Below are 25,605 nucleotides of genomic sequence, written 5' to 3'. Positions count from 1 at the left end.
GAAGAGGTGGGGGCTTAGCACACATTCTCGGCGGGGGCTGTGTTCAGTATGATGTTGTTGGAAGTGTTACTGCCAATCCAAACTGCCTGGGGTGTGCCCATCATGAAGTCCAATAGCCAGTCGCACTGGGAGGTGTTGAGTCCCAGCACGTCGAGTTTGAGGATGAGTTGCTGGGGGATGATGGTATTGAATGCTGGGCTGAACTCGATGAACAGCATTCTGACATGTGAACCTGTCTTACCATGGACTGAGAAACATTAACATTTTGATTTGTTTTTCTCAACATTTCTTAACTGTACATATGAGCTTTTTTTTTCTTTTTTTGCAAAAGACAGTTCGCACAAAGCGTCACCAGTTTTACTCCCCAGCTCTGATTGTCTGTTGTTCAAGTGTCCTGGGCAAGACAGTGAACACAGATTTGCTCCCAGTGTACAAGTACCAGTGTGTAAATGGGTGAGGCTTTGTAAAGCACTCTACAATATGAGGTGCAGATGAAGTGCTATAAACTAAGTGCTATTTTAGCTATTTTTTATATTTTTCAGAGGGTACAATTGACTGGTACAGCATGTTGCTTGTGTTAACGAGTATTCCTGGTTGTGTACAATACACACTATATATATATATATATAATATATATATATATTATATATATATATATATATAAGGCTGGTGATCAAGACGTTAATGAATGTGTGTGTGGGGGGGGGGTGCGTGTGTGCATGCATATGTGCGTATACATGTACAGCTGTGCATGCAAGGAGCAGAGTAGACCTGTAATCACATCATTGCTCTCCCTCGGGAATATCATGTATATAGCTGTCCATGCACTGTGCAACGTCCTGTGGATTTTGTGTACGAATGTGCACGTGGATGTGAGTGTGCACAAACAGCCAACCATTTTAACTCATTAGCATCTGTGGCTAATACAGGGCCCATGCTGTGGTGGGGTGCGCTTTCACAATCGGTCCACTCCAGTATAATTGATGGCATGATGCTGCTGGCCACAATAACAGGGAGGGGGACACAGTAAGGAGAGAATCTGTCTGCCATGGCAAGGTAATGAAAGACTGACAAACAAAAGAAAGACATGCTAATCAAAAGTACCAGGCAAAGCTCATTAATCTGCGAGTGCTCAAAGTGTCTGGAACCCTATAGATGACACTTCAGGTGATTGGCACATGGCGAGGATCGCTGCCTTGCCATCTTTTCATCAGCAGCAAAGCAAGAGAATAAAATTAGAGCAGAGATGAAAGTGGGGAAGATGTTTTGAGAATTGGGTGAATGCTGAGCAAGGTAAATAGGACAGTTCCTCTGCAGCAAAGGTTCTAGCAAACCCCGTAATTGTCAAAAAGAAGTGCAGCTATGGGAAGGGAGCTGATGCCAGGATGAGTTGTTAGCAAAGGAATTGATCTGTGCCATTGCGAGACGGCACAGAGGAAAGGAATTATTAAAACCAGTGAGTCCCAAACAAATACGATGCACATATGACGATACAGTCAGAAAATGAATGTTGAAATGATTGAAAAAGCATCTCTCCCACCTGAGTAGGCGTTTCACCATTGATTATTCAATTGTGTCCCCTTGCTTCACTGGAGCTGTTTTGGCAAACTTGCAATTGTACAGGCGCGCGCACACACAAACACACACACACACACACACACTTCTTCATACACCTTAAAATACCGTTGGGGATACTTAAGAGTAGTTGTTAAATTGTCTTGTAGCTAACAAAGTATACCTAATTATATTTATCTGTGAATTTCTCTTTCTAGGGCTGCAATGACTATTCAAATGTGTCCAGGACTTCACATCCAAAATCAAAACACTTGAATAATTTTCTCTGCCTCATGGATGGGCCGATTTACCTCATTCACTGTCTCACCTCCCAGTTTGATACTGTATCTGTGTGTGTTTATATATATATATATATAAATAAACACACACACACGAAGAAATACTTATGCCTCACACATGAGAATGTGATAATGTTTTGTTGAGTGTCATTATCTGATTTTGTGCAAATTTACAATGATTTAAATAAATTAATGACAGCCTAATCCCAAAGCTCAAACAAGCATCTCTAAAACAAAAGAAGGAAGACTTTTATTGCAGAGTCCCAGTGACAATCTTACTGGCAGGCCAAGACATAAAAATTAAGCAAAAATGAGCAAGCAGTGGCTTCTCCTCTCTCACTTAGAAGAATAAGGAAGCCTTCCTCTGCTTACCTTATCTTTATCTTCCACGAGGTCTGTCAACAGATCATCCTTGTCCAGGATGCTTCCATCAGAGTACTCCAGGTGATGGGTTTTCACTGCATTGCTCCCATGCTGCATAAAGAGGCAAAAAAATAGTGTAATTTACAAATGTATTAATTTGTGTTTGGTCCCATTAGATTGAGAAAGAGTACCGCAAATTGGGACTATCATGACTAGGGTGTGATTAAGAAACATGAACAAAAAAGTTAGTCTGCAGACATTACTGGCAGTCAATGACTTGCTGCAATGGAAAAACAAGGACACATGATGTTCCTAATGAGGACCAATGTTTTGAGGCACCACAAACCCTGTATTATTTTATTGTAGCCCTACGGGGGGGACAAGCCATTGAAAACTGTCGGCCGGTCCTGAGCCCTTATAAATGGAGAGGGTTGCATCAGGAAGGCCATCTGGCTTAAAACTTTGTCAGAAAAATACAAGCAACCAACGAAATAATTCCTTACTGGATCAGACAAGCCCAAGTCAACAACCATCAGCATTGTTAACCGATAGGACGCTGTTAAAAATTCAGCTACTGTAGATCGAAGATGCAGGAAAGTTGAAAGCAGTTTTTTTGGCAGAAAAAAAGAGGAATGCACAAAGCCTAGAACTGTGAGTTTGAACGTAAGGTCTAAGACAGGAAAAGTGGGAGTGCCTCACCTCTTTCCATTCAAGTTGAAAGGACTGGACTCGTGCTAACCCAAAACAAAATGACACTGGGCATCTTCTGCTGAGCAATGGAAAACAAGTTGGTCATCACTTTCCGTGGGAACCAGGAGCTTTACAATAAGTTTTGCTTCTCTGGAATCTTGCAAGAGATTGGTGTATCTGGGATCTATACAATATTAACATGCCTTAATTACAGCAGTTGGTGAACGATTAACCAAAATTGGCAATGGTCAGCCTGCCACACAATTACTGACCACAAAAAATTCCAACTGACTCATTGTCTGCCAATTATTATTATTATTTTTTTTTTAATTATCAGGGCATGCTTTTAGCTTGTGGCTGTGGCCTGCCTGTACATGAGTGGGTCTGCGCCCTTGTGAAGATGCGGTGGTTGGACCAGATTTATTTTTAATTCATATAATGTGTTTTGAGTTGTATTTATTTTCTGAAAAACTTGAATAAGTAAAGTGTGATTGACTGGTATTACATAAACTGTCTTTATGAATTGTTTACAGATAAAAGGCATCAGTCAGATGAGGGGATCCCAAGACAAGGGAAGCTGCTGCTCAATAATAGCAAAGATTGGAGAGTAATAAGAACTTTTGAATACCATGATATCCAAATGTTCTTATTACTTTATGCACTCGTGGTCACAAAATATATTTTTTCTGTTTATCTATCAATCCATTTTCCTCAACTTGTTTGAGGTCAAGGGGGCAGAAGCCTCAGCAGTGAAGCCCAGGCTTCCCTCGTCCCAGTTACCTCCTTCAGCTCTTCCAAGAGGATCCCAACGCAATACCAGGCCAACCAGGAGACATTAGCTCTCCAGTGTGTCTTGGGTCCTCCCTGAGGTCTCCTCCCGATGGGGACGTGCCCAAACAACTCACCAAGGAGGCGTCCAAGAAGCATCCTAAACGGATGCCCAAGCTTTCTCATCTGGCTCCTCCCAATAGAGGAGCAGAGACTCTACTCTGGGCCCCTACCGGATGACTTTCTCTCTCGCTCTCTTTTAAAGGAGAGCCCGGACACCCTGGGGAGTGATCTCATTTCGGCCCCTTTTATACGGGATTGTGTTTTTTCGGTCACGACCCACAGTTCATGACCATGGGTGAGGGTAGGAATGTAGATCAACTGGTAAATTGAGAGCTACGCTTTTGGACTCAACTCCTTCTTTACCACAACGAACCGATACAAAGTCCACAAAACTCATGCAGACCAGCTCGGCAAACTCCATTGCACAGAAGAGTACCCCGCGGAAGTTGCAGAGCTGGTCCAACCCTCCACAGCCATAGTTGTGACACTCCCTCCGGTCCAAGTTTAAAAACGGGTGCTACCATGCCAGTGCGCCAATCAAGGGGCACTGTCCCCAAGGTCCATGGGAAGTTGCAGAGGCATGTCAACCAGGACAGCTCCACAACATCTACAGCCTTCAGGGATTCTCATCCATACTTGGAGCCTTGCCAACCCAGGAGCTTTTTAACCAGCCTGCTTCAGAGAACCAAGACTCTGCTTCCTCATGAGAAGGTGTGTCAGTGGAATTGAGGTAGTCTTCGAAGTATTCTCCCCACTGACTAACAATGTCCCGAGTCAAGGTCAGCAATTCTATAAATCCTCTATAAACAGCGTTGATGGTGTACTCCTTCCCCCTACTGAGACACCAGAATTTCTTCTAAGATGTTTGGAAATCATTCTCCATGGCCTTACCTCACTCCTCCTACATCTTAGTTTTTGTCTCAGCAAACACAAAAGCTGCATTCCGCCTGTCCAGCTGGTACTCAGGAGTACCACAGGTAAAAAGGCCTGATTGAACTCCCCCTTCAGCTTGCAGCAGCCCTCACCCACTGGTGTCCACAAACGGGTTTGGAGATCTGCCATGACAGGCACAGAGTACATCACAGCTCTAGTTGGTCAGATTAGCAGATTTGATGATGTGACCAGAAAATTGATCAAACTTTGTCCTGGTGCCAAGTGCACACATGGACACTATATGCTTGACTATACCTGCTCGGCGTCTCTAACCATTGGCAAATCCAAAGTGTAAGAGAGTTTAACCCCTCTTGAGAGGACTGGTACCAGTCCCCAAGCTATGTGTAGAGGCAAACCAGACTATATTTAGTCAGAACTTCTCAACCTCGCACAACAGCTCGGGCTCCTTCCCTGCCGAAAAGGTGACATTCCATGTCCCTTGAGTGAGCTTCTGTAGCCAAGTATTGGATCGCCAAAGTCTCTGTCTTTGGTCACTGCGCAGTTCACATTGGAACAAACCCATGGGAAGGTGGACCCACATTACCCTTTCGGGCTTTGCCCGGCCAGGTCTAATGGGTGCAGGCCCGGCGATTAGGTCCTCGCTTTTGAGCCCCGGCTCGGGCTCCAGAGGGGTCCTCAGTGACACGCGTACGGGCAAAGGAAAACATCTTCCCAACTTGTTTGGCATTATACGGGATTGCAGCTGTGTTTTGTGTGGTCCCTTACTTTGGACCTGTTTTCACCAGCTTCACCAAACTTAGCTCTTAGGATCATTGGGATGCACAAATCCCTCCACCACATTAAGGTGGAGGGGTGTTTCTATGTAATAAAGGTAAAATGTGACTGATATAACGTGAACCAGGCAGTGAGAGGTAATGAAAGAGTGATGAGCATCCATCCATCCATCCATCTTCTACCACGTCTCCGGGTCGGGTCGCGAGGGAAGTAGCTTCTGCAAGGATACCAAGAGTTCTCTTTCCCCAGCCACTTGTTCCAGCTCTTCCAGAGGGATCCCGAGGTGTTCACAGGCCAGCCGAGAGACAACGGACCGATACAAAGTCCACATCACTACAGACGCTGCTCCAATCCGTCTATCGATCTCCCACTCCATTCTTCCCTCACTCGTGAACAAGACCCCAAGATACTTGAACTCCTCCACTTGGGGCAGAATCTCATCCCCGACCCGGAGAGGGCACGCCACACTTTTCCAACTGAGGACCATGGTCTCAGATTTGGAGGTGCTGATTCTCAACCCATCCGCTTCACACTTGGCTGTGAAGCGCTCCAGTGAGAGTTGGAGATCACGGCTCGATAAAGCCAAGAGAACCATATCATCTGCAAAGAGCAGAGAAGCGATGCTGAGGCCACCAACCCACACACGTTGCCGCCACCGGAGGCACCGACCACCATTCGGCCACAGCTCCAGTCGGCTGTCTTGGTTCTTTCAGAGGTGGGAGTTGAAATTCCTTCTGACGAGGGAATACGCCAGCCGTTCCAAGCAGTCCTTCACAATACGTTTGGGCCTGCGATGTTGGACCAGCATCTTCCCCCAACATCGGCACCAACTCACCACCAGGAGGTGATCAGTTGACAGCTCCACCCCTCTCTTCATCTGAGTGTCCAAGACATGCGGTCACAAGTCCGATGACACGACCACAAAGTTGATCATCGAACTGCGACCTAGGACATCCCGGAGCCAAGTGCACATGTGGACACCCTTATGCCTGAATACTGTGTTTGCTATGGACAATCTGTGATGAGCACAGAAGCCCAATAACAGACCACCACTTGGGTTCTGATCAAGGGGACCGTTCTTCACAATCACGGCCCTCCAGGTCTCACTGTCATTGCCCAAGTGGGCATTGAAGTCCCCCAGAAAAATGATGGAGTCCCCAGAGGTAGCGCTCTCCTGCACTCCCTCTAAGGACTCCAAAAAGGGTGGGTACGCTGAACTGCTGTTTGGTGCATCGGCACAAACAACAGTCAGTACCCGTCCCCCACCCAAAGGAGGAGGGAGGCTACCCTCTCATTCAGCGGGGTGAACACCAACGCACAGGCCCCGAGCCAGGGGGGAATAAGTATACTCACACCTGCTAGGCGGCTCTCATTGTGGGCAACTACAGAGTGGAACGGAGTCCAAACCCTCTCAAGAGGACTGGTACCAGAGCCCAAGCGGTGCGCAGAGACAAGTCCAACTATATCTAGTCGGAACTTCTCGACCTCACGCACAATTTGGGCTCCTTCCCTGGCAAAAACGTGACATTCGATGTTCCTTGAGCTAGTTTGTGTAGCCGGGGAACGGATCGTCAAGTTCCGCCCCCCACCTTTGGCCACCACGAGGTGGTGATCCCATGGGAAGTGGGACCCATGTTACTCTTTCGAGCTGTAGCCCGCCAAGCCCCATGGAAGCAGGTCTGCAAACCAGGCACTTTCCTTCAAGAAGGTGATGAGCACCAATTTTTTTAAGCATAACTTGCCTAGACCGCTGCCTCCCCTTTATTATATTTCTGTTTTTAATTGAGTACATTTTATAATAAATACTTTATTTTACTACTTATTTTTTTAATCTGAAACTAAAATAAAGTTAACATACTGAAATTGTTGTGCATTCACCATAACATAACATAACAAAACACCAACGGCCCTCATGTCTTCCCTCACTGCATCTATCACCCTTCCCTTTGGTATTCCACCAGCTCTCTTGCCTGCCAACCCAATCGTTATCATCAACCTACCAATATACTCACTAGTTCTCCTCTGGACATGTCCAAACTATAAAAGTCTGCTCTCTCTTTGTCTCCAAAACTTCGAACCTTGACTGTCCGTCTGACAAGCTAATTTCTAACCCTATCCATCATGGATAGATCGATATGAGAAAACATTTTCACTCCTGCAACCTCCAACTCTCCTTCCTGTGGTCCCTTCAGTGCCACGGTCTCTAATCCGTACTTCATGCCTGGCCTCACCATCGTCTTAAAAACTTTGCCCATCGTCCTTCAACCGAGCCAACGGCCAACCTTACAGGCAACGTTCAATGTTTTCCTTTTCAATATGTTTTAATCCTATTATTTCAGGCCTTGCATAGTGCCGTATGCAGTAATCATGGCTCTGTGAATTAAAAGGTAAACACCTACAGAGGTCTGTCAACCAATCAGCATTAGTCAGCACAGCCTGCCTTCTCTCAGAGTTACTGGTAGCTCTATGAAGAACCTATCTATCCGGGAGAACGAAGTAATCGATGGGAACTTTCGGCACCCTGGTTTTTTTTTGTTTGTTTGTTTATTTCCCCAGTTGCATCACAGGGGGAACTCAAGCTACCAGGGTAGCTAGGGAAGTTCCTGCAAAGGTTGCAGGAATAGGAAAGCTCCTAAGGTTTATTTTTGGCCCCTAAATTAGGTTTTGATTTTTTCGCTTGCCCGATTAGAGGGTTTAGATTCGTTGATGTCATCAGTGATTTCCAACTGACAGCTTATGAAGTACTTTAAGGTTGTTTTGTGGTTAAGGGTTATAGAAACAAACTTGACTATCATCCCTACTTTAGGACCCTTTTTCTCCCTGTAGAAGTGAAAGTCCCTGGAATTTCCCAATTCCTAATGTCATGTGTAATCTCCTGAATAGAAAAAAATCCATGAATTCCCTGGTCAGACACTTCTGCACTAAGCTAAAACTCACAATATTTCATGTTTTTAGATAAACCAGGTAGGGCGAGCATAAAGCTGAACCCAGTGCCCAGCAGGCATCTTGATGGATTTTCCAGATCTTGGCTCTGGTGATCACCTGCTTTCATGAAATCCATGGGAGAACAATTTTGTCCCGAAAATATATGGTTAAAAAATGTCTAGGCCTTATTATAATATCTTTATAATAAGATGAAAAATTAGACAAGGTCCAAAAAATTAGACATCTACTCCGCAGAGGTAAAATATGAAGAGATTTGACAACCATGAATTACCAACATTTGCAATTTTGTGCCTCTTTCATAAACTGAATCCTAAATTTATAAAACCACCTCACAAACACTATATTACAACCAAACACATGGCAACTTTTTGTGAAAATGTGATTAACTGAAGTCTAACCAATCAGTCCTATGCATACATTGACTTGAACCTTTATTTTTTTTTAAGTCCAAAACATTTGTGTTTAATTCTTAAACAATGTTCATTTTTAAACATTCATTTAGATAATTTGTATTTGTGTATGTGCAATGAATTTTAATTGAATGATTTAAATAATTTTTATTTTCATATATTTCATTGCAGTGTTTGTTAATCATGTACATAATATGTTACTGTGGCTTATAACATACTTTATAGAAAATCAAACCTGTCTAATTTTTTATGAACTCTTACATATACTATGATATTGTGTTTGAATGTAGGTCATGATGGTGGTACTTGGTGTAAAAAGTCTGAGGAGCGGTGTTTTTGAAAAGTGCAAGTGCTTTTGTGAAATTTGTACAAAATTCAGTTCTTCAATTCCGTGGGTGGAGTGACAGTGGTCAAATTCCAGACTGCTTTCAGTATCACAATGCAGAGAGTTCAAAAAGTACACGCCCCGTAAGGGATGAGACAATGAGCAGGCTAAAAGTCTGACCTGTTCAAATCAACATTCACCAAAACAGAGGTACATTGAAGAATACATTTCCTCGAATTATGGCAAGGAGGAAAGGCAGACATTGGAGAAGATTGAACTCATTATGATTACAAATAAGATGTACATTTCATTAGCTGTATGAGCACAATGTAATGAGATCTGTGCTGAAATTCAACCTTGAATAAGAATCTTCCATTTTGAATGACAAAACAATTTAAAGACGGACCATTTTTTTTACTTTTTGGATTAAAGTCTACTAGATAGTGTAACTGTAGTGTTGTATTGGAGCCATCGACTAGTTTGAAGTACAGCAGTATTCCGTCACCTGTATCTGCAGCAACATTAGGGCAAAGCATGTGCACATGACAGGACAAACCGGTCAAACCTGATGGATGCCATTGTTCTGCCACTCATTTGCCTCAGGCGTAGACTTGGGTCTGAGTGGGTGCAGATGCCAGCCAGAGCTAGAGAGACTTACAACAAATAGTAACTCACATGAAAATATGTAACTCACATGCTGTGATGACACAAAAAGAAAAATGCAAGACATGATTTTCCGTCAAGAAACCACACAAATTGCACCTTTTCTAATTAGCAACAGTCTTATTTGGGCAACCCTAGTCTGATAACATCCTCCTCCTAGCTCCTCATGATGAAAAGGGATCACTGTGTGACACTTCAAAGAAAGACAAACCTATAGAGGAGTTTAATTGAAAGCTCGTCTGAAGTTCCTCATTGTCAATTCCTATTAATTCCCCTTTGTCTATTGTGCTTCCTGTGACATAGGACTTGAAATTCTGTCAACATTGGAAATTGTGGATTGTTTTTCTGCTAATAACCATTTCATGGATTATTGTGATTCCCACCACATATCAAAAGTATAAACAAGTGCCCTCTGAGTCCTGAGATCCATGTATACGGGATAAAGATGAAATCAATGCGCACTTTTTCCTCAGATTGAGAAGTAACATTCTTACAACACTTGAGGTTTCCATGTCCTAACGGCAATAAACCCAGCACGACTGATTCACAAGAACATAAGGTGTCAGAACCCATATTCTAAAAATGAGCTCCAAGCATTTTAAAGGAAAATTCCGGTGGTTTGGAGTAACAATGTATCCAATAGGTCATGTAATATGTACTCTATCTTGATAATGTGATGTTAAATCCTCTCTCATTTAATAGTGTTTTGAAAAGATTTTTATCGACAATTACAATTTTTCAGGTGTGCCGCCATTTTCGCGAGTCTTCGGGCGGAATGACGAGGAGTCTGACGAGCGAGCTCCACCATGCGGCATAGCCGTGAGCAGTGCTCTGCCTAACTACAAGCGATGTTCACCCCCTGTAGAAAACAAGAGGAGGCTTGCCGACGGCCTAAATAGCTTTTACTGCAGATTTAAAATGGACACTTCCACAGCCACGCACCCTCCAAGCCACACTGCAAGCTGTACCACCTTCCACTCCACCATTTGACATCCATGAAACCACGTTAGACAGATCTTCAAACAACAAACGATCAACAAAGCACCGGGCTCAGACCTTGTGTCTTCATCCTGGCTCAAAGTCTGCGCAGACCAACTTGCTCCTGTCTTCACAAAGATCTTCAATAGATCTCTACAACTGTGTGAAGTACCAACCTGCTTCAAAAGCTCCACCATTATCCCGGTCCCCAAAAAAGCAGCAGTCTCAAGTCTTAACAGTTACAGGTCTGTTGCCTTGACCCCTGTGGTCATGAAGTCCTTTGAACACCTTGTACCGGACCACCTCAAGAGCGTCATAGGTCCCCAAGTGGACCAACTGCAGTTTCCTTATCGAGCTAACATATCTGCAGATGATGCCGTCAACATGGGTCTGCACTTCATCCTTGAACATTTTGACAGCTAGGGTACCTCTGCGAGGATCCTGTTGGTGGACTTCAGCTCTGCGTTTAACACAATCATTCCTGATCTCCTTCCCTCCAAACTTATGCAGTTTAGCATCTCCCGATGGAACTACAACTTCCTGACGGGCAGGACACAGCAGGTGAGGCTGGGAGACACCACCTCATCCATGGGCACTATCAACACCGGGACACCCCAAGGTTGTGTCCTCTCCTCTCTGCTCTTCTCGCTCAATACGAACAACTGCACCTCATGGCATCAGACCGTCAAACTCCTGAAGCTCGCAGATTACACCATGGTCATCAAAGACAGCTTTGGTGTGGTCAACACAACCTGGCGTAGAACACTCTAAAGACTGTGGAGATGATTATGGACTTCAGGAGGCATCCTTCACCACACTGTCCCTGACACTGTCCAACTTTCTTGTGTTCAACTGTCGAGACCTTGAAATTCTTGGGAATTAAGGTCTCAGAGGGCCTGAAGTGGGGGACGAAGATCAACTTCATCCTCAAAAATGCCCAGCAAAGGATGTAGTTCTCGTGGCTTCTGAGGAAGCACGGCCTGTCACAAGAGCTGCTGAGACAGTTCTACACAGCGGTTATCCAATGATTACTGTGTACCTCCATCACAGTCTGGTTTGGGGCCGCCACAAAAAAGGACAAACTCAGACTGCAACGGACAATCAAAACCGCTGAATGGATTGTCTGCACCACTCAACCAGTGGATAGGACTTGCACGCAATGTAAACTAGGTCCAGAGCAGGCATTATCCTGTCGGATCCTCTACATCCTGGACGCCAGCTCTTCCAGCTACTTCTGTTGGGAAGGCGATCTAGATCGATGAAAGTCAAAAGAAGCAGGCATTCGAACAATATTTTCCCTCTGGCAATGAAGTCATTAAATTCTTGATCAGCGAACCTACTATTTTTCTGCCCTGTGCCATGTTAGGACTCTCACTCACATCCTGCTGATGCTCTCAGTATGAGTATTAGTAATATAAATAAATACAGTGAAGAAAATGAGTATTTGAACACCCAGCTATATTGAAAGTTCTCCCACTTAGAAATCATGGTGGGGTCTGAAATTTTCATTGTAGGTGCATGTCCACTGTGAGAGAGATAATCTAAAAATAAAAATCCAGAAATCACAATGTATGATTTTATAATTATTAACTTGTGTGATACACCTGCAAATAAGTATTTGAACACCTGAGAAAAACCAATGTTAGTATTTGGTACAGTAGCTTTTGTTTGCAATTACAGAGGTCAAACGTTTCCTGTAGTAGTTCACCAGGTTTGCACACACTGCAGGAGGGATTTTGGCTCACTCCTCCACAAAGGTCTTCTCTAGATCAGACAGGTTTCTGGGCTATCGCTGAGAAACACGGAGTTTCAGCTCTCTCCAAAGATTTTCTATTGTGTTTAGGTCTGGAGACTGGCTAGGCCACGCCAGAATCTCAATGTGCTTCTTACGGAGCCCTAAAGTATGGAGGTTGAAAAGCCTTGGAATATCTCGAATAGCATTTCAGGCTTTGTTGCTCTCAATGACATTTTCATCTCGAGTTACCCCCGAGTTGTGCTATTATCCTCACGTAGCGGTCCACCCTTTTCATCCCTTTGTGATAGATTTTTTTGACGCTCCATGGTCCGTGTGTTTAAAATCCACTGGAAGAGCTTTCCATGCTCCAACTGGTTTGAAAGATTTTAAAATTAAATGAAAAATTATTATTTATTTATTATTTTTAGTTAGTGAATGTTGTGCAGCATTCTATTTTCAGAATGCCCTCTTGGTCCACGGCCAATTGAGGTAGATTCTTCTTCTACTATGGCTGCTGAAAGTAAAGTCTCTTTCTTCTACACATTTGAAGCATCTCCACTTGCCCCAGTGCATTGCCAGGTGTGAACCATTTCATCAAACAACTTTTTGTTGTATCTTTAAACTTGCAGTCATTAGCTAAATAAATAAATAAATAAATAAATAAAATCATCATCAACAGAAGTTTAAAAGTTATATGGAATTTATACAGGACTTTGTTTGACTGAGACATGACAGGAAAGGCTCAGGCGTTAGTTGACATGATGATTAGGTGAAAGGTTGATATATTGTGCATCCAAGAGAGCAAGTGGAAAGGGAGTAAGGCCAGAAGTTTAGGTGCAGGGTTTAAATTATACTATCATGGAGTAGATTGGAAGAGAAATGGAGTAGGGGTTATTTTAAAAGAAGAGCTGGCTAAGAATGTTTGAGGTAAAAAAAAAAAAAAAAAAAAGTATCAGATAGAATGATGAGGCTGAAATTTTAAATTGATGGTATTGTGTATCATGTGATTAGCGGCTATGCCCCACAGGTAGGATGTGACCTTGAGTTGAAAGAGAAATTTTGGAAGGAACTAGACAAAGTAGTCCTGAGCATCCCAGAGAGAGTTGTGGTTGGTGCAAATTTCAATGGACATGGTGGCGAAGGAAACAGGGGCAATGAAGAAGTGATGGGTAAGTACGACATTTAGCAAAGGAACTTTGAGGGGCAGATGGTGGTGGACTTCGCAAAAAGGATGGAATTGGCAGTGCTGAACACTTATTTCCAGAAGAGTGACCTACAAGAGCGGAGGTAGAAGCACGCAGGTGGATTATATTTTGTGCAGACGGAGTAATCTGAAGGAGGTTACCGACTGTAAAATAGTGGTGGGGAACGGTGTAGCTCAACAGCATAGGATGGTGGTGTGTAGGATGACACTGGTAGCGGGTGAAAGACTAAGAAGACAAAGGTAGAGCAGAGAATCAGGTGGTGGAAGTTGAGAATTGAGAAAGTTGTGTGGCCTTCCAGAAAGAGGTGACCCTCTAGATGGACAGGAAGAGCTCCCAGAAGACTGGAATACTTCCACCAAGGTATTCAAAGAGGCAGGGAGGAGAGTACTTGGGGTGTCTTCTGGTAGGAAAGGGGAGGAGGAGAATTGGTGGTAGAACCCCAAAAGACAGGAAGTCATCCAAGGAAAGAGATTAGCAAAGAAGTGGGACACAAAGAGGACTGAGGAGAGGCGTAAGGAATACATTGAGATGCATTGTAGGACAAAGGCACCTCTACCTTTGGCTAAACGCTAAACAAGAGGCATATGACGACATGTACTCCAGGTTGGATACGAAAGAAGGAGAAAATACTCTGTACAGATTGGCCAGACAGAGGGATAGTTATGGGAAGGATGTGCAGCAAGTAAAGGTGATTAAAGATAGCGATGGAAATATGTTGACTGATGCCAGTAGTGTGCTAAGTAGATGGAAAGAGAAGTTAATGAATGAAGAAAATTGGAGAGAAGGTAAAGTAGAAGAGGCAAGCATTAATGACTGGGAAGTGGCATTGATTAGTAAGGGAGAAGTTATAAAGGCACTGAACAGAATGAAAAATGGAAAGACAATTGGTCCTGAAGACTTATCTGTGGAGGTATGGAAGCAATTTGGTGAGGTGGCTGTGGAGTTTTTGACCAAGTTATTCAATAGATTGCTAGCGGGAGAGAAGATGCCAGAAGAATGGGGGAAAAGTGTGCTAGTTTCCATTTTTAAGAACAAAGGCGATGTTCAGAACTGTGGAAACTACAGAGGAATAAAGATGATGAGCCACACAATGAAGTTGTGGGAAAGAGTAGTGGAGGCTAGACTCAGGACAGAAAAAACTATGCTGACTCAACAGCCTGTGGCCCTCTCCTAATAAAAGCAGGAGAGGACAGTGCAGCTCTGCCAACAACACCCACATAGCAGCAACGTAAACGTCATATCCCCAGGGCAGCGTCAGAAAGCTGGTGTTAATCACTGAAGTTGGGCTTCTTTAAGGTGATGCTTAGCGGCACGTAGACCTTGTTAATGAGATGTTTATTTCAGCAAGAGCTTGGCTGTGACTCTTTCTTAGGGCTGACTAAACCTAACCCTAAACTGAAAGAGCCTCAAACTCACAACTTCATGTTGACACCATGGTAGGTTTTGAGTTCTTGTTGCAATAATACCACTATGTGATGATGGTGTAGTTTTGTTTTTCTCGCTGTTCCTTTGTCAGACAAACATTTTCACTTCACTCTATAGTGCCAACAGTTTGACAACTTCATTATGTATGAGTCGCTGCCCTCTTTGGGCTAGTGTGTGTGCATGTGTGTATGTGTGTGTGTGTGTGTGTGTGTGAGTCTTAGTGCATTTGTCACACCACTACTCGCTGAGGGAAAGGCCACACAGACAGGATGAAGCGGCGCTGCCTGGCGATAAGAGCAAGGCCTGTCACCAATCCTAATCCTCCATCACTCAGAGGACAAAGTCTTCTGTCTGGCACGCATGTCCTCGACTGTGGCCGCAATGAGGGCGTTAAACAATCAACTTCCACCTGTCCACTGAGATAGCAGAGCTTTTAAGAGGAAGCTATTGTCCATGGACAGGCAGGGCTTCTTACATCTACATTGAGGAGAAAAACATACAGTGCCTAGAAAAAGTATTTGCCCTCCTCCTGATTTTTTTTTTTTTTTGCATATCTCACACTCACACACACAGATTTAAAATCAAACCAATTTTAATATAACTCAGAGACAACCAAAGGAAATAAAGTTATCAAATGTCAATACAATTTATTAAGGCACAAAAAAAAAAAATAACCATGCCTTTTTGACCCTCTGTGAAAAGGTATTTGCCCCACTTGTTAAATCATTAAGTCACTGTGACTAACCACAGATATTGGAAAGGTGAGTCTGAAAAAGGTTATAAAGCCATTTCCAAGGCTTTGGGGCTCCAGAGAACCACTCTTAGAGCCATTGTCAACAAAATGGCGAAAACTAGCAACAGTGGCAAACCATCCTAGGAGTGGACGACCAACAAAATTACTCTGATGATGGTCACAAAAGAACCTGGGACAGCATCTAAAGACATGCAGGCCTCGCTGGCCACAGTAAAGATAAGTGATTACGACTGCCATAAGAAAGACACTAGCCAAAAATGGCATTCATAGGAGAGTTCTTGGGCGAAAACCGCTGCTGTCAGCAAAGAATACAAATGGTTGTCTCACCTTTGCTAAACAGCAACTTGATTATCCTCCTTTTGGAGAAAAATTCTGTGTATTGACAAGTCAAAAAAATAACTTTTTGGAACGTTGAACTTGACATATTGCATAGACATGGCACAAATTTTGATAAAAAGAATATAATGCCAACAGTAAATCATGCTGTCATGGTCTGGGGCTACTTTGCTGCCTTGGGACCAGGACAACTTGCTGTGATTGATGGAACAATGAATACTGCCGTGTACCAGAAAATCCTGAAGGAGACCGTCCGGCCATCATTTCGTGTCCTCAAACTCAAGCGCTCTTGGATTATGCAACAGGACAACGATCCAAAACACACCAGCAAGTCTACCTCTGAATGGCTCATACAAACAAAAACAGGGTTTTGGAGTGGCCAAGTCAAAGTCTGGATATAAATCCAATTGAGATGCTGTGGGGTGATTTTAAATGGGCAGTTCATGCTAGAAAACCCTCTAATATGGCAGAGTTGAAACAATTCTGCAAAGAAGAGTGGGACAAAATTCCTCCAGAACGATGTGGAAGACTCATCATCATTACGCTATTTACATGTAAAATACGCTTCTACTTACAAAAAAAATTTAAGTTACGAAATAACTTCTGTAACATTAATTCAAGAAGAAGAGGTACCACTGTAGACCACCCCTTTATAAAAAATTATGACATTTTGACACTTTTTTTGTCAATGTATTTGAAGTAAATTACCATCTTCATAAGACATCTAAGAAAGTTTTTAAAAAAAATTCAACATGGGTTTTTGTAGCAATATATTCACAAATATGAAGTTTGATTTTCACTCTAAGTTGCATGAGTTCTTTCAACAGAATTTCTATTGGCGATACCACATAAGAGTTCCCCCAAAAAGTTGTCCCATCCAGCAGTCCCGTACACACACACACCTGCTGCCCCCTGCTCCAGTGTGTTCCAATAACAACTATGCGTTTATTGTGATGGGTTAAATGCAGAGAACACATTTCGTCTGTATGCAAGCATGTTCATAATAAAGATGATTCTGCTGTTGTTACACTGATATTCATAACGTTGAATGTAACTGAAGTCACTGTCATCAAAATGTGCATGACAGAAAGACGCCATATGCCAGTTACGTTACAGAGATTGAACGGGATCTGCTTTCAAAATATCTTCTCATTTAGTTCACCCACATGAACGTCCCCTCCTCTGTGGGGTTGTAACTTCAGTAGTAGGTGAACATTCCCAAGCTTTGTGAATTCTTCGTCACAATGACAGCGTAAGAATCACGGTTTGAGTGCTAACAATTTGATGTACATATGTTAGGTTGTACTTCATTGGAGAAGTCACACAACAATGTTTAAATATTTTGGTGAGCACACAAGCCACACATTCTATTTAGAAGAAAATGTAACCCTTTTAAGTGCAACTTATCATTGTGAAAATATGGTACATTATGCACTATGAGTATGCAGGGGCGCGAACGGTGAACGACAAATGGACAAGGGCATGCTGAACTTTCACTTTTTAATTATATTTCTTGCACTGTACACAGTTATAACTAATTTTATCTAATTATTCAAATGTTTGCATTTCTTTGTATTTGAATGCTTTTAATCATGTAAATCACATTGAGTCAGCTTGTCTATGAAATGCACGATACAAATAAATTTACTTTGATGGCATGGGACTTTCAAGGAGTGTCAATCATTCATAATGAAATCGAAGTTAAGCTCTCTGATTTGTAATCAAATTAAATTGTGAGGTGGCCAGATCCCACTCCCATTAAAACAGTATTTAAAGTGTGAATGATATCATAAGTGGTTGTCAATCTATGTGTGCCCTGTGACTGGCTGGCGATAATTGAGGGTGTACCCTGCCTCTTACAATGACAGATGAGATAGGCCTGCAGACCTGTGACCTAGTTAGGATAATGGTATGGAATACACACGGATGAATTAAAGCAGTGTTTGTACAGTTAATTAGCTTTAAGTGAGTCAGAGAACATGGTGTGACCGACCAGGTTACGCTGTACTGAAAGTTTATAATTATCAAATTATCATCCAGGTGTAAGTCACACCCTTTACTTACGTTGCATAACATCCAGGATAAATCACCATATCACCAAATGTATCAATATCTACAGTAGATGATGATGGTGGTAGCAACTTGGCATGCACCTTTTGTTCTGCCTGGTGCCTCAAATCATCCATCTCACAAAAATAATTTCTTTTATTTTTCATCAGAATAGGACAAAAGAAATTCGAGTCCTTTGTGTAAGGGACTTAAGTTGCATTCGTGGGTCTACAAATCTGTATCAATGCAAATTATTCGTAGTATCTGGCAAATCTGCTTTAGGTGTGACAGAATAATTTAAGGTGGAGGTGGGACTGCATCAGGGATAGGCTCTGAGCCCCTTCCTGTTTGCTGTGGTAATGGATAGGCTGACAGATGAGGTTAGACTGGAATCCCCTTGGACCATGATGTTCGCAGATGATATTGTCATATGCAGTGAAAGCAGGGAGCATGGAGAGGAACAATTAGAAATATGGAGACAAGCACTGGAAAGGAGAGGAATGAAGATTAGCCGAAATAAAACAGAATATATGTGCGTGAATGAGAAAGGTGGAGGGGGAAGCGTGAGGCTACAGGGAGAAGCAATAGCGAGGGTGGAGGACTTCAAATATTTAGGGTCAACAATCCAGAGCAATGGTGAGTGTGGTGAGAAAGTGAAGAAACAGGTCCAAGCAGGTTGGAACAGCTGGGGGAAAGTGTCTGATGTGTTATGTGACAGAAGAGTCTCTGCTAGGATGAAGGGCAAAGTTTACAAAACAGTGGTGAGGAGAGCCATGATGTACAGATTAGAGACGGTGGCACTGAAGAAACAACAGGAAGCAGAACTGGAGGTAGCAGAAATGAAGATGTTGAGGTTCTCGCTCGGAGTGAGCAGGTTGGATAGGATTTGAAATGAGCTCATTAGAGGGACAGCCAAAGTTGGATGTTTTGGAGACAAGATTCGAGAGAGCAGACTTCAATGGTTTGGACATGTTCAGAGGCGAGAGAGTGAGTATATTGGTAGAAGGGTGCTGGGATGGCGCTGCCAGGCAAAAGAGCAAGAGGAAGACCAAAGAGAAGGTTTATGGATGTGGTGAGCAAAGACATGAGGGCAGTTGGGGTTAGAGAGGAAGATGCAGGAGATAGGCTAAGATGGCAAAAGATGACACGCTGTGGCGACGCCTAACGGGACAAGTCCAAAGGAGAAGAAGATTCGTAGTATCTGGCAAACAGGTAAATTTTTCATCCTTTCGCATGTAAACAATGTATTAACTGTGTCAGGGAGTGTAGACACCCCACCCCTTTTTTCTTGTCATTTAATAAAATATAATTAGCAGACTTACTGTAATTAATAGTAACCTAATAAGTTAAACTCAAACGGAGTCAGGTATGAGGCAGTTTCTGAATCAGTCGGGAAAATGTCTGCTTTCTGAGCATTAGATTCACGGATGTGCACAATAAGTACTGTATATTGGACAAACTGCTTTGAGCTGCTCACCGATGGGTATGGTCAGGTAGTTGGGGCAAAGTATCAGCTCATTTTCATGTTTGTGGATAACACGAAAACCAAAATAAGGATCCCTGCACATTGTGCTGCATATAAAAAGCACATAATTCTGTAAAATTACAATATTTTGATAACATTATTTACGTTATTCCTTTGATAGGTGACAATACATATATACTTTATGATTTATTATCAGTGAAGTGGTACATTGTCTTGGATAGCAATTTTGCCCCCACCAACGTGGTCGCTACATTGGCACCTTGCTTATCCACCTCCTATAGCTTCAATTTATACCTGTGTTCGGTTTATTTTATTTTACCATGTGAAGTAACATATATAACCACAAGTAACGTATGGCGGAAACTATCACAGATGGTTAAAATCATAATACTGAAATGAATAACTTTGTTTGATTTTTTTTTTTATTATTATGACCACTTTGCCAATAGACCATCCATTGGAAGACAACATTTTAAAAAACTGTAAATTATGTACTTGAATTGAACGTAATGGTTATTTACCTGATCCAAAATCCTGCGGTATCTCCGCGTAGATTGATCGATTAAATCCCGGACGGTCCATTCGGGTTTACACGGAACCACCACCGCTGTGTTTCCAAAAGTCACCGTGACCTTCATAACTGCTAAACAAGTGTCCTCTTCGAAGTATCAGATAAAGGGAGGTGGGAAAATCCGCAGTGTGACCACCCGTGTTCCTCCCGCGTCCTACGCGAGGCAACAGGTGTCTGATGACAGAAGCCTCTGCTTTTACCGGGCCACACAGGTGAGGAAATCCAGGCGAAACATCGTCCTGACAGCCCGCTGCCGCCTGCAGAGAACGATCCCAGTCACAACGGCACACTTTCTGTCATGCTGGCCAATACCTGTACACTAAATCAAACCAAACAAATGTCAAACCCGGAAGAAATCACAGCACTTGATGCGCTCCAGGAAGTCGCTTGCATGCGTCAGCCAATCCCATTGATGCCGGTGTTTACTTTGGCATAATAATAAAAAAAGAATAAATGAAAAAATCTAATTAAAATAAAAATCTTAATTTCAAGGTAAGTATGCGAGCCAATCGTATGCGTCCCGTGCCAAACTTTTTGCCAGAATAAATAAGCACAAAATCTCCCTCCCAATTTAAACAATCCTTTTACAACAGCAGTAAGTAGTTCGTGTACAGGGCAGCATGGGTAACGTGGGGCAGGCTACATGGAGTGATCATGGAGATGTAAATTACGAGATAATATACATGAAATTAAGAGAAACATTTTTTTTAATGGGGGGCGGGAGCTACATATACTTCAATGGAAATCGAGCCACTTCAAAAAAAAAACATTTTTAAATTTTATTATGGGATATAAATGAACTCATAAATGTTAAACCTTTCGATCAAAATGCCTCTCACGACCACTGCAATATGAATGTGTTCAGAGGTGGCAGAACTTGCTCAGAGCAATAGGATGACGTCCAGTGATAAAGTGTATCTGCCTTATCTGGCTTTGACATTTCTTCACTTCAACCACTAAAAACCACCACACTATTATCACTATTCTGTCTTTGTGTTAAAACACATCCATACTTCAACAGGCTAAATTGGTAGAGGAAAAAGTAATAGTATTTGCAAATAAATGTTCATTTCATTCATTTTTCATGGTGCAAACCATTAAAACCTTTGGCATAAAACTGTCAGAGTGAGACATCTTATTGTTACGGATCGTTTGTTTTGCCAGTACAGTAGTGAGAGCGCATATTTTTGCTTGTCGAGATCCAAGTTTAGTTGTCCCAGTAAAAGTGAACTGTAAAAACGGTACATTACATGCTAAACTGGACACTAAACCTTTTTGCCTTTTGACATTTTCGTCTTTGTAAGTACAATATTTCTATGTTCACAAGCACTAGTTTCCTATCTATAATGTTATAACGTATAATGTAATTTTAATCTGAACACGGAAAATGTTTCACCATCTGACTATAACAGCTTGTTATATGTGCACTGTATAAGATAACTACTTGTGTTTTACACAGCAAATGTACAGTGTATGTAAATGTATATTTTATTTGTTTCTGTTACTATTTCAGCAGTCTGATATTTGCATCAACACAAGAGACGTACATAAAAACAAGAAATGTATGCCTTTACAACTCTTTCTGTATTAATACGCTGGCTGTCTTGCTTCAGATAGGCAACATGTCTTGAGGACAGCACAGTATCAGTCCTTATTATTGCTGCATTTAATCATAGCTCACTGGTTATGTTGTTAAGTTGGAGTTAACGCATGCTCTTTTCTAGCTTGAAATAATTCAGGTGGTCAGAAACAGCACCAGTGTCCTCTGTTTGAATTAGAATAAAAGTTAGTTGTTGTGTGATAATATTTAAGCCAAGGTGCTAATGAATCATTTACTGACTGGCAAAGGAATTTGCAGAGGTGGGTAGAGTCTCTAAAAATTGTACTCAAGTACTCTTACTTTACAATAATAGACAGTGTATCTCAAGTAAAAGTAACCATCCATCCATTTTATTTGCCGCTTATCCTCACGAGGGTCGCGGGGAGTGCTGGAGCCTAACCCAGCCGGGCACATTGAAACAAACAGCCGCACTCACAATCACACCAATGGGGCAATTTAGACTGTCCTATTAATATTGCCTGTTTTTGGGATGTGGGAGGAAACCGGAGGAAACTCACGCAAGCACAGGGAGAACATGCAAACTCCACACAGTCGGCGCCAGGATCGAACCCGGGTCCTCAAAACTGTGAGGCCAATGCTTTACCAGCTGTGTCACCATTCCGCCTCTAAAGAGTAACCCTCCAAATAATTACTTAAGAGAAAGAAAATAGTTCAAGCCCTACTCAAGTAGAGTAACTGGTGAATAACTTCAATTTATTTATTTTTTAAATCACAACATAAATGTCCAATAAAAATGAGAAAATAAAATATGAACATGTAGATTCAGATATTGCTGAACAATATTACTTAATCTAAAACATAAATAAAATATTTGTAAGATAACTAATTTAGACAAATTCAGCCTTAAGAAATTGTGTAATTGTCGTATTGTGATTTAGACTACATCCAAGAGCAGGCGGAGGCTGAGATGTTGTGATGAAAAATTTATTGAAAAATAGGGAATAGAGATGGTCCTTGAAATGTGCTGGCGGGTTGATGACACAGAGAGCGTGTGGCAGGCGGTGACAAGGACAAGTTGCTGGCTTGGCATCGTGGGGGAGAAATCCACTTAGCGAGGAAGCATGGAGGAAACTCTGAGGACAAGGAAGAACACAGGTTAGAAATATGAAGAGGAATAACTTATTTTACTTGCTAACTAGGGAGCCATTGTACCCCAGGAGAAGCTTCAATACTCTGGCAATGATTTCTGGTTTCAAGGAGGGTTAAATGCAGGTGGTAACAATGGCTGACTGTTGAAATGTGCATGACTGGAAAGAGAGATGGTAGGGGAGAGAGAGAGAGCACTCCAGTCTCCACCCAAACCAAAAAAAAAAAAAAGAGTCCTGCAAGGCAATTTATGACAGTATTCCACTTTCAACGAACACCTCCCGGCATCCTGCCCAGGTTCCCCAGGTGAGCCACGTAAAAGTCTGACAAAGAGAGTCGTGAAGGATCAGCTTCCAGGAAATCCAGGAACGCTCCTCTGGACCATACCCCTCCCAGTCTACTCGGTCCTGGTAAATCCTCCCCTGGGCCTCACACTGAGGATGCATGAAACCGTGAAGGCTGGATGGTTGTCAGTAGTGTGGGAAAGCAGAGGGCACATGACCAAAGGGCCCAGAGCGTAGGTGGAGACAGGCTTGAGCAGCGACACGTTGAATGTAGGATGTCTTGTTAGAGACTGTAGATGATTCAATTGGATGGATGTGGGAATGCTAATTTTTAGGGAAAGGACCAATGAAGTCCGAAGTGAGTTTGTGGGATTCCATGTGAAGTGGGAGGTCATGGGAAGAAAGCCAAACAGACTGACCTACCTTGTACTCAGGTGTAGAACTACGATGAAGGTCTGCAAGCTGATTTTTTTTTTTGATTAAGCAATATAATTTAATGCATCAGATGGTCATCTAGGTCTATTTGGTGTAGCAGGCACTGCCCCATGTTTGCCAACGGTGTTGCTTTATTCCTTGTTTTGGAAAGTAAAAACGGTTTACCGGAAATGGCCATGAGGTGCAGAGGAAGCTCCAACCTGTAGTGTCTGACCTAATACCAACAATAATGATACCCCTGACTTGAAGGACAACTGCAGCACAATTTCAAAACAGCACTTGTCAAGTATAAAGCCAAACTGCGTGTGGGATAGCCACAGTAGGGTCAATGCAGTCTTTGCCCAGACGAGTAAAAGGAAGCTTTTAGAATAGAGAGAGGAAACAGAAGAATCTAGGCTAACTGTTAGCTGATCTGGTAACTTTCTAACATGCCATTTTTATTGAGGTGAATGATTTATCAGCTGTGAGAGTAAGAAACACTCAACACAACCAGTTACTCCTCTGTATGTTTCCAGCAACAGTTTCAGGTCGCTTCCGAGTGGGTGATGGATTTTTTTTTAACTTAATCATCATTGAGTCTGTGGATGACTGATCTTGATGTTGCCAAAGTAGTAGCTATCGAACAGGTTCAAAATTTGTGATTGCTGACCCCACCCAATTTTAGATGTAGACCTAGGAAGAAAAGTAATTTGACCCAAGGATAAATCCCTCAGGATAATCTTTGAGAGACATCTGAAAATCAACACTTAACTAACTAATATATACAGTATGTATATATATATATATATATATATATATATATATATATATATATTACCAAAGACAAAAACAAATGTTCAATCGTTTCATCATATTCTTCATCTTAGTTTCACTTGGGAACTTTCCGCTTCAGCCACCGAATGTGATAATGGTACAATGCCGGTCTGACTTAATTACACAGGAATCAGGTACAGTTGCACCTTCATTTTGCTGCCATGAAACACTGAGTGGAAAGGTTGACACATGAGCAATAAATTCCTTGCATTGTTAAAGAGAGAAGCTTTTGTGTGTGTTAAAGGTGGCTTTTATCATTGGTGATGTTTACACAAGAGACACATAACAGAGAGGTCACAGCATATTTGCTGCATCCCAAATGTAAAGAACTGAACGTTAGCGTGTCTACAGAACTGAGTGATTACATTGAAGGCATCTTTTCGCACGTGAAAAAAAAGTTGTTTATGGAAGTAAATATGCGCCACAAGTCTAAATTCAGTGTTAAGAAGGCAGGATTAATTCAGGTCTTCTTAACACTGAACACTGAACACACACAAAAAATATTGCATTTGAATTTTAAAGGTTACATTTTTTTATATGGTGAATTTGTTAACACTGAAAAGTTAAACTGAAATGCAGCTATTGAAAATGTGATCACTTTGGAATAACAATGTGAATTTTACAACAACAAAAATCCGTGGCATTTTTAATTCAAATCCTGGTGGCACATATTTACTTCCATAATTGTTGACCAAAGGTTGATAGCAGTGCTGATTTACAATATCTACATTAGAGTCTTACTGACAATTATACCACACCTTATTAATTACATCATATACAATGGAATGAAATGTTATGCGTTGCAAACAGTGTCAATAAACTTTTGAAAAAGGAAATAAATACACTGCAAACTTTATCAACTGTATCTTTAGGGTATTTTTAGTGAGGAAGTGAGGTTTGCCAGCCAAAGTGCTTGCTGTCAATAAAAGTCTAGTGATGGTTTTTGTTGTTTTGTTAGTCTCTGAGTGCAATTTACAGGGTTGGGTTGTCTGGGTCGATAATTGTGTTGATTTGCTTTCAGTTTCTGAGCAGTGCCCCTTTTCTAAAGAGCAAAATTGACGTTCTCAGCAGCAGCAGC

General features: G+C 42.1%; 1 protein-coding gene across 6 annotated transcripts in view; it reads right to left on the bottom strand.

Moving 5' to 3' along the window:
• The window catches only part of pard3ba (par-3 family cell polarity regulator beta a), a 221,625-nt gene extending 200,923 nt beyond the window's left edge, over positions 1–20,702 (bottom strand). For 3 of the 6 annotated variants that reach the window (XM_061803688.1, XM_061803669.1, XM_061803678.1), the window contains exons 1-2: positions 20,239–20,701; positions 2,226–2,327 (exon numbers count right to left, since the gene is read on the bottom strand). In XM_061803688.1, coding sequence (XP_061659672.1) covers positions 2,226–2,327; positions 20,239–20,355 — 219 coding nt within the window. In that variant the 5' untranslated portion in view covers positions 20,356–20,701. Of the gene's footprint in view, positions 1–2,225; positions 2,328–20,238 lie in introns of all 6 variants that reach the window. The other 3 variants (XM_061803714.1, XM_061803705.1, XM_061803697.1) reach the window with 2 other exon arrangements.
• Positions 20,703–25,605: the final 4,903 nt, after the last annotated feature.

This window comes from Syngnathoides biaculeatus, chromosome 2 (assembly GCF_019802595.1).
Source record: "Syngnathoides biaculeatus isolate LvHL_M chromosome 2, ASM1980259v1, whole genome shotgun sequence".
Lineage (NCBI taxonomy): Eukaryota > Metazoa > Chordata > Actinopteri > Syngnathiformes > Syngnathidae > Syngnathoides > Syngnathoides biaculeatus.
Note: the sequence above shows the minus strand (reverse complement) of the source record. Positions and strands in the feature narration are given on the sequence as shown.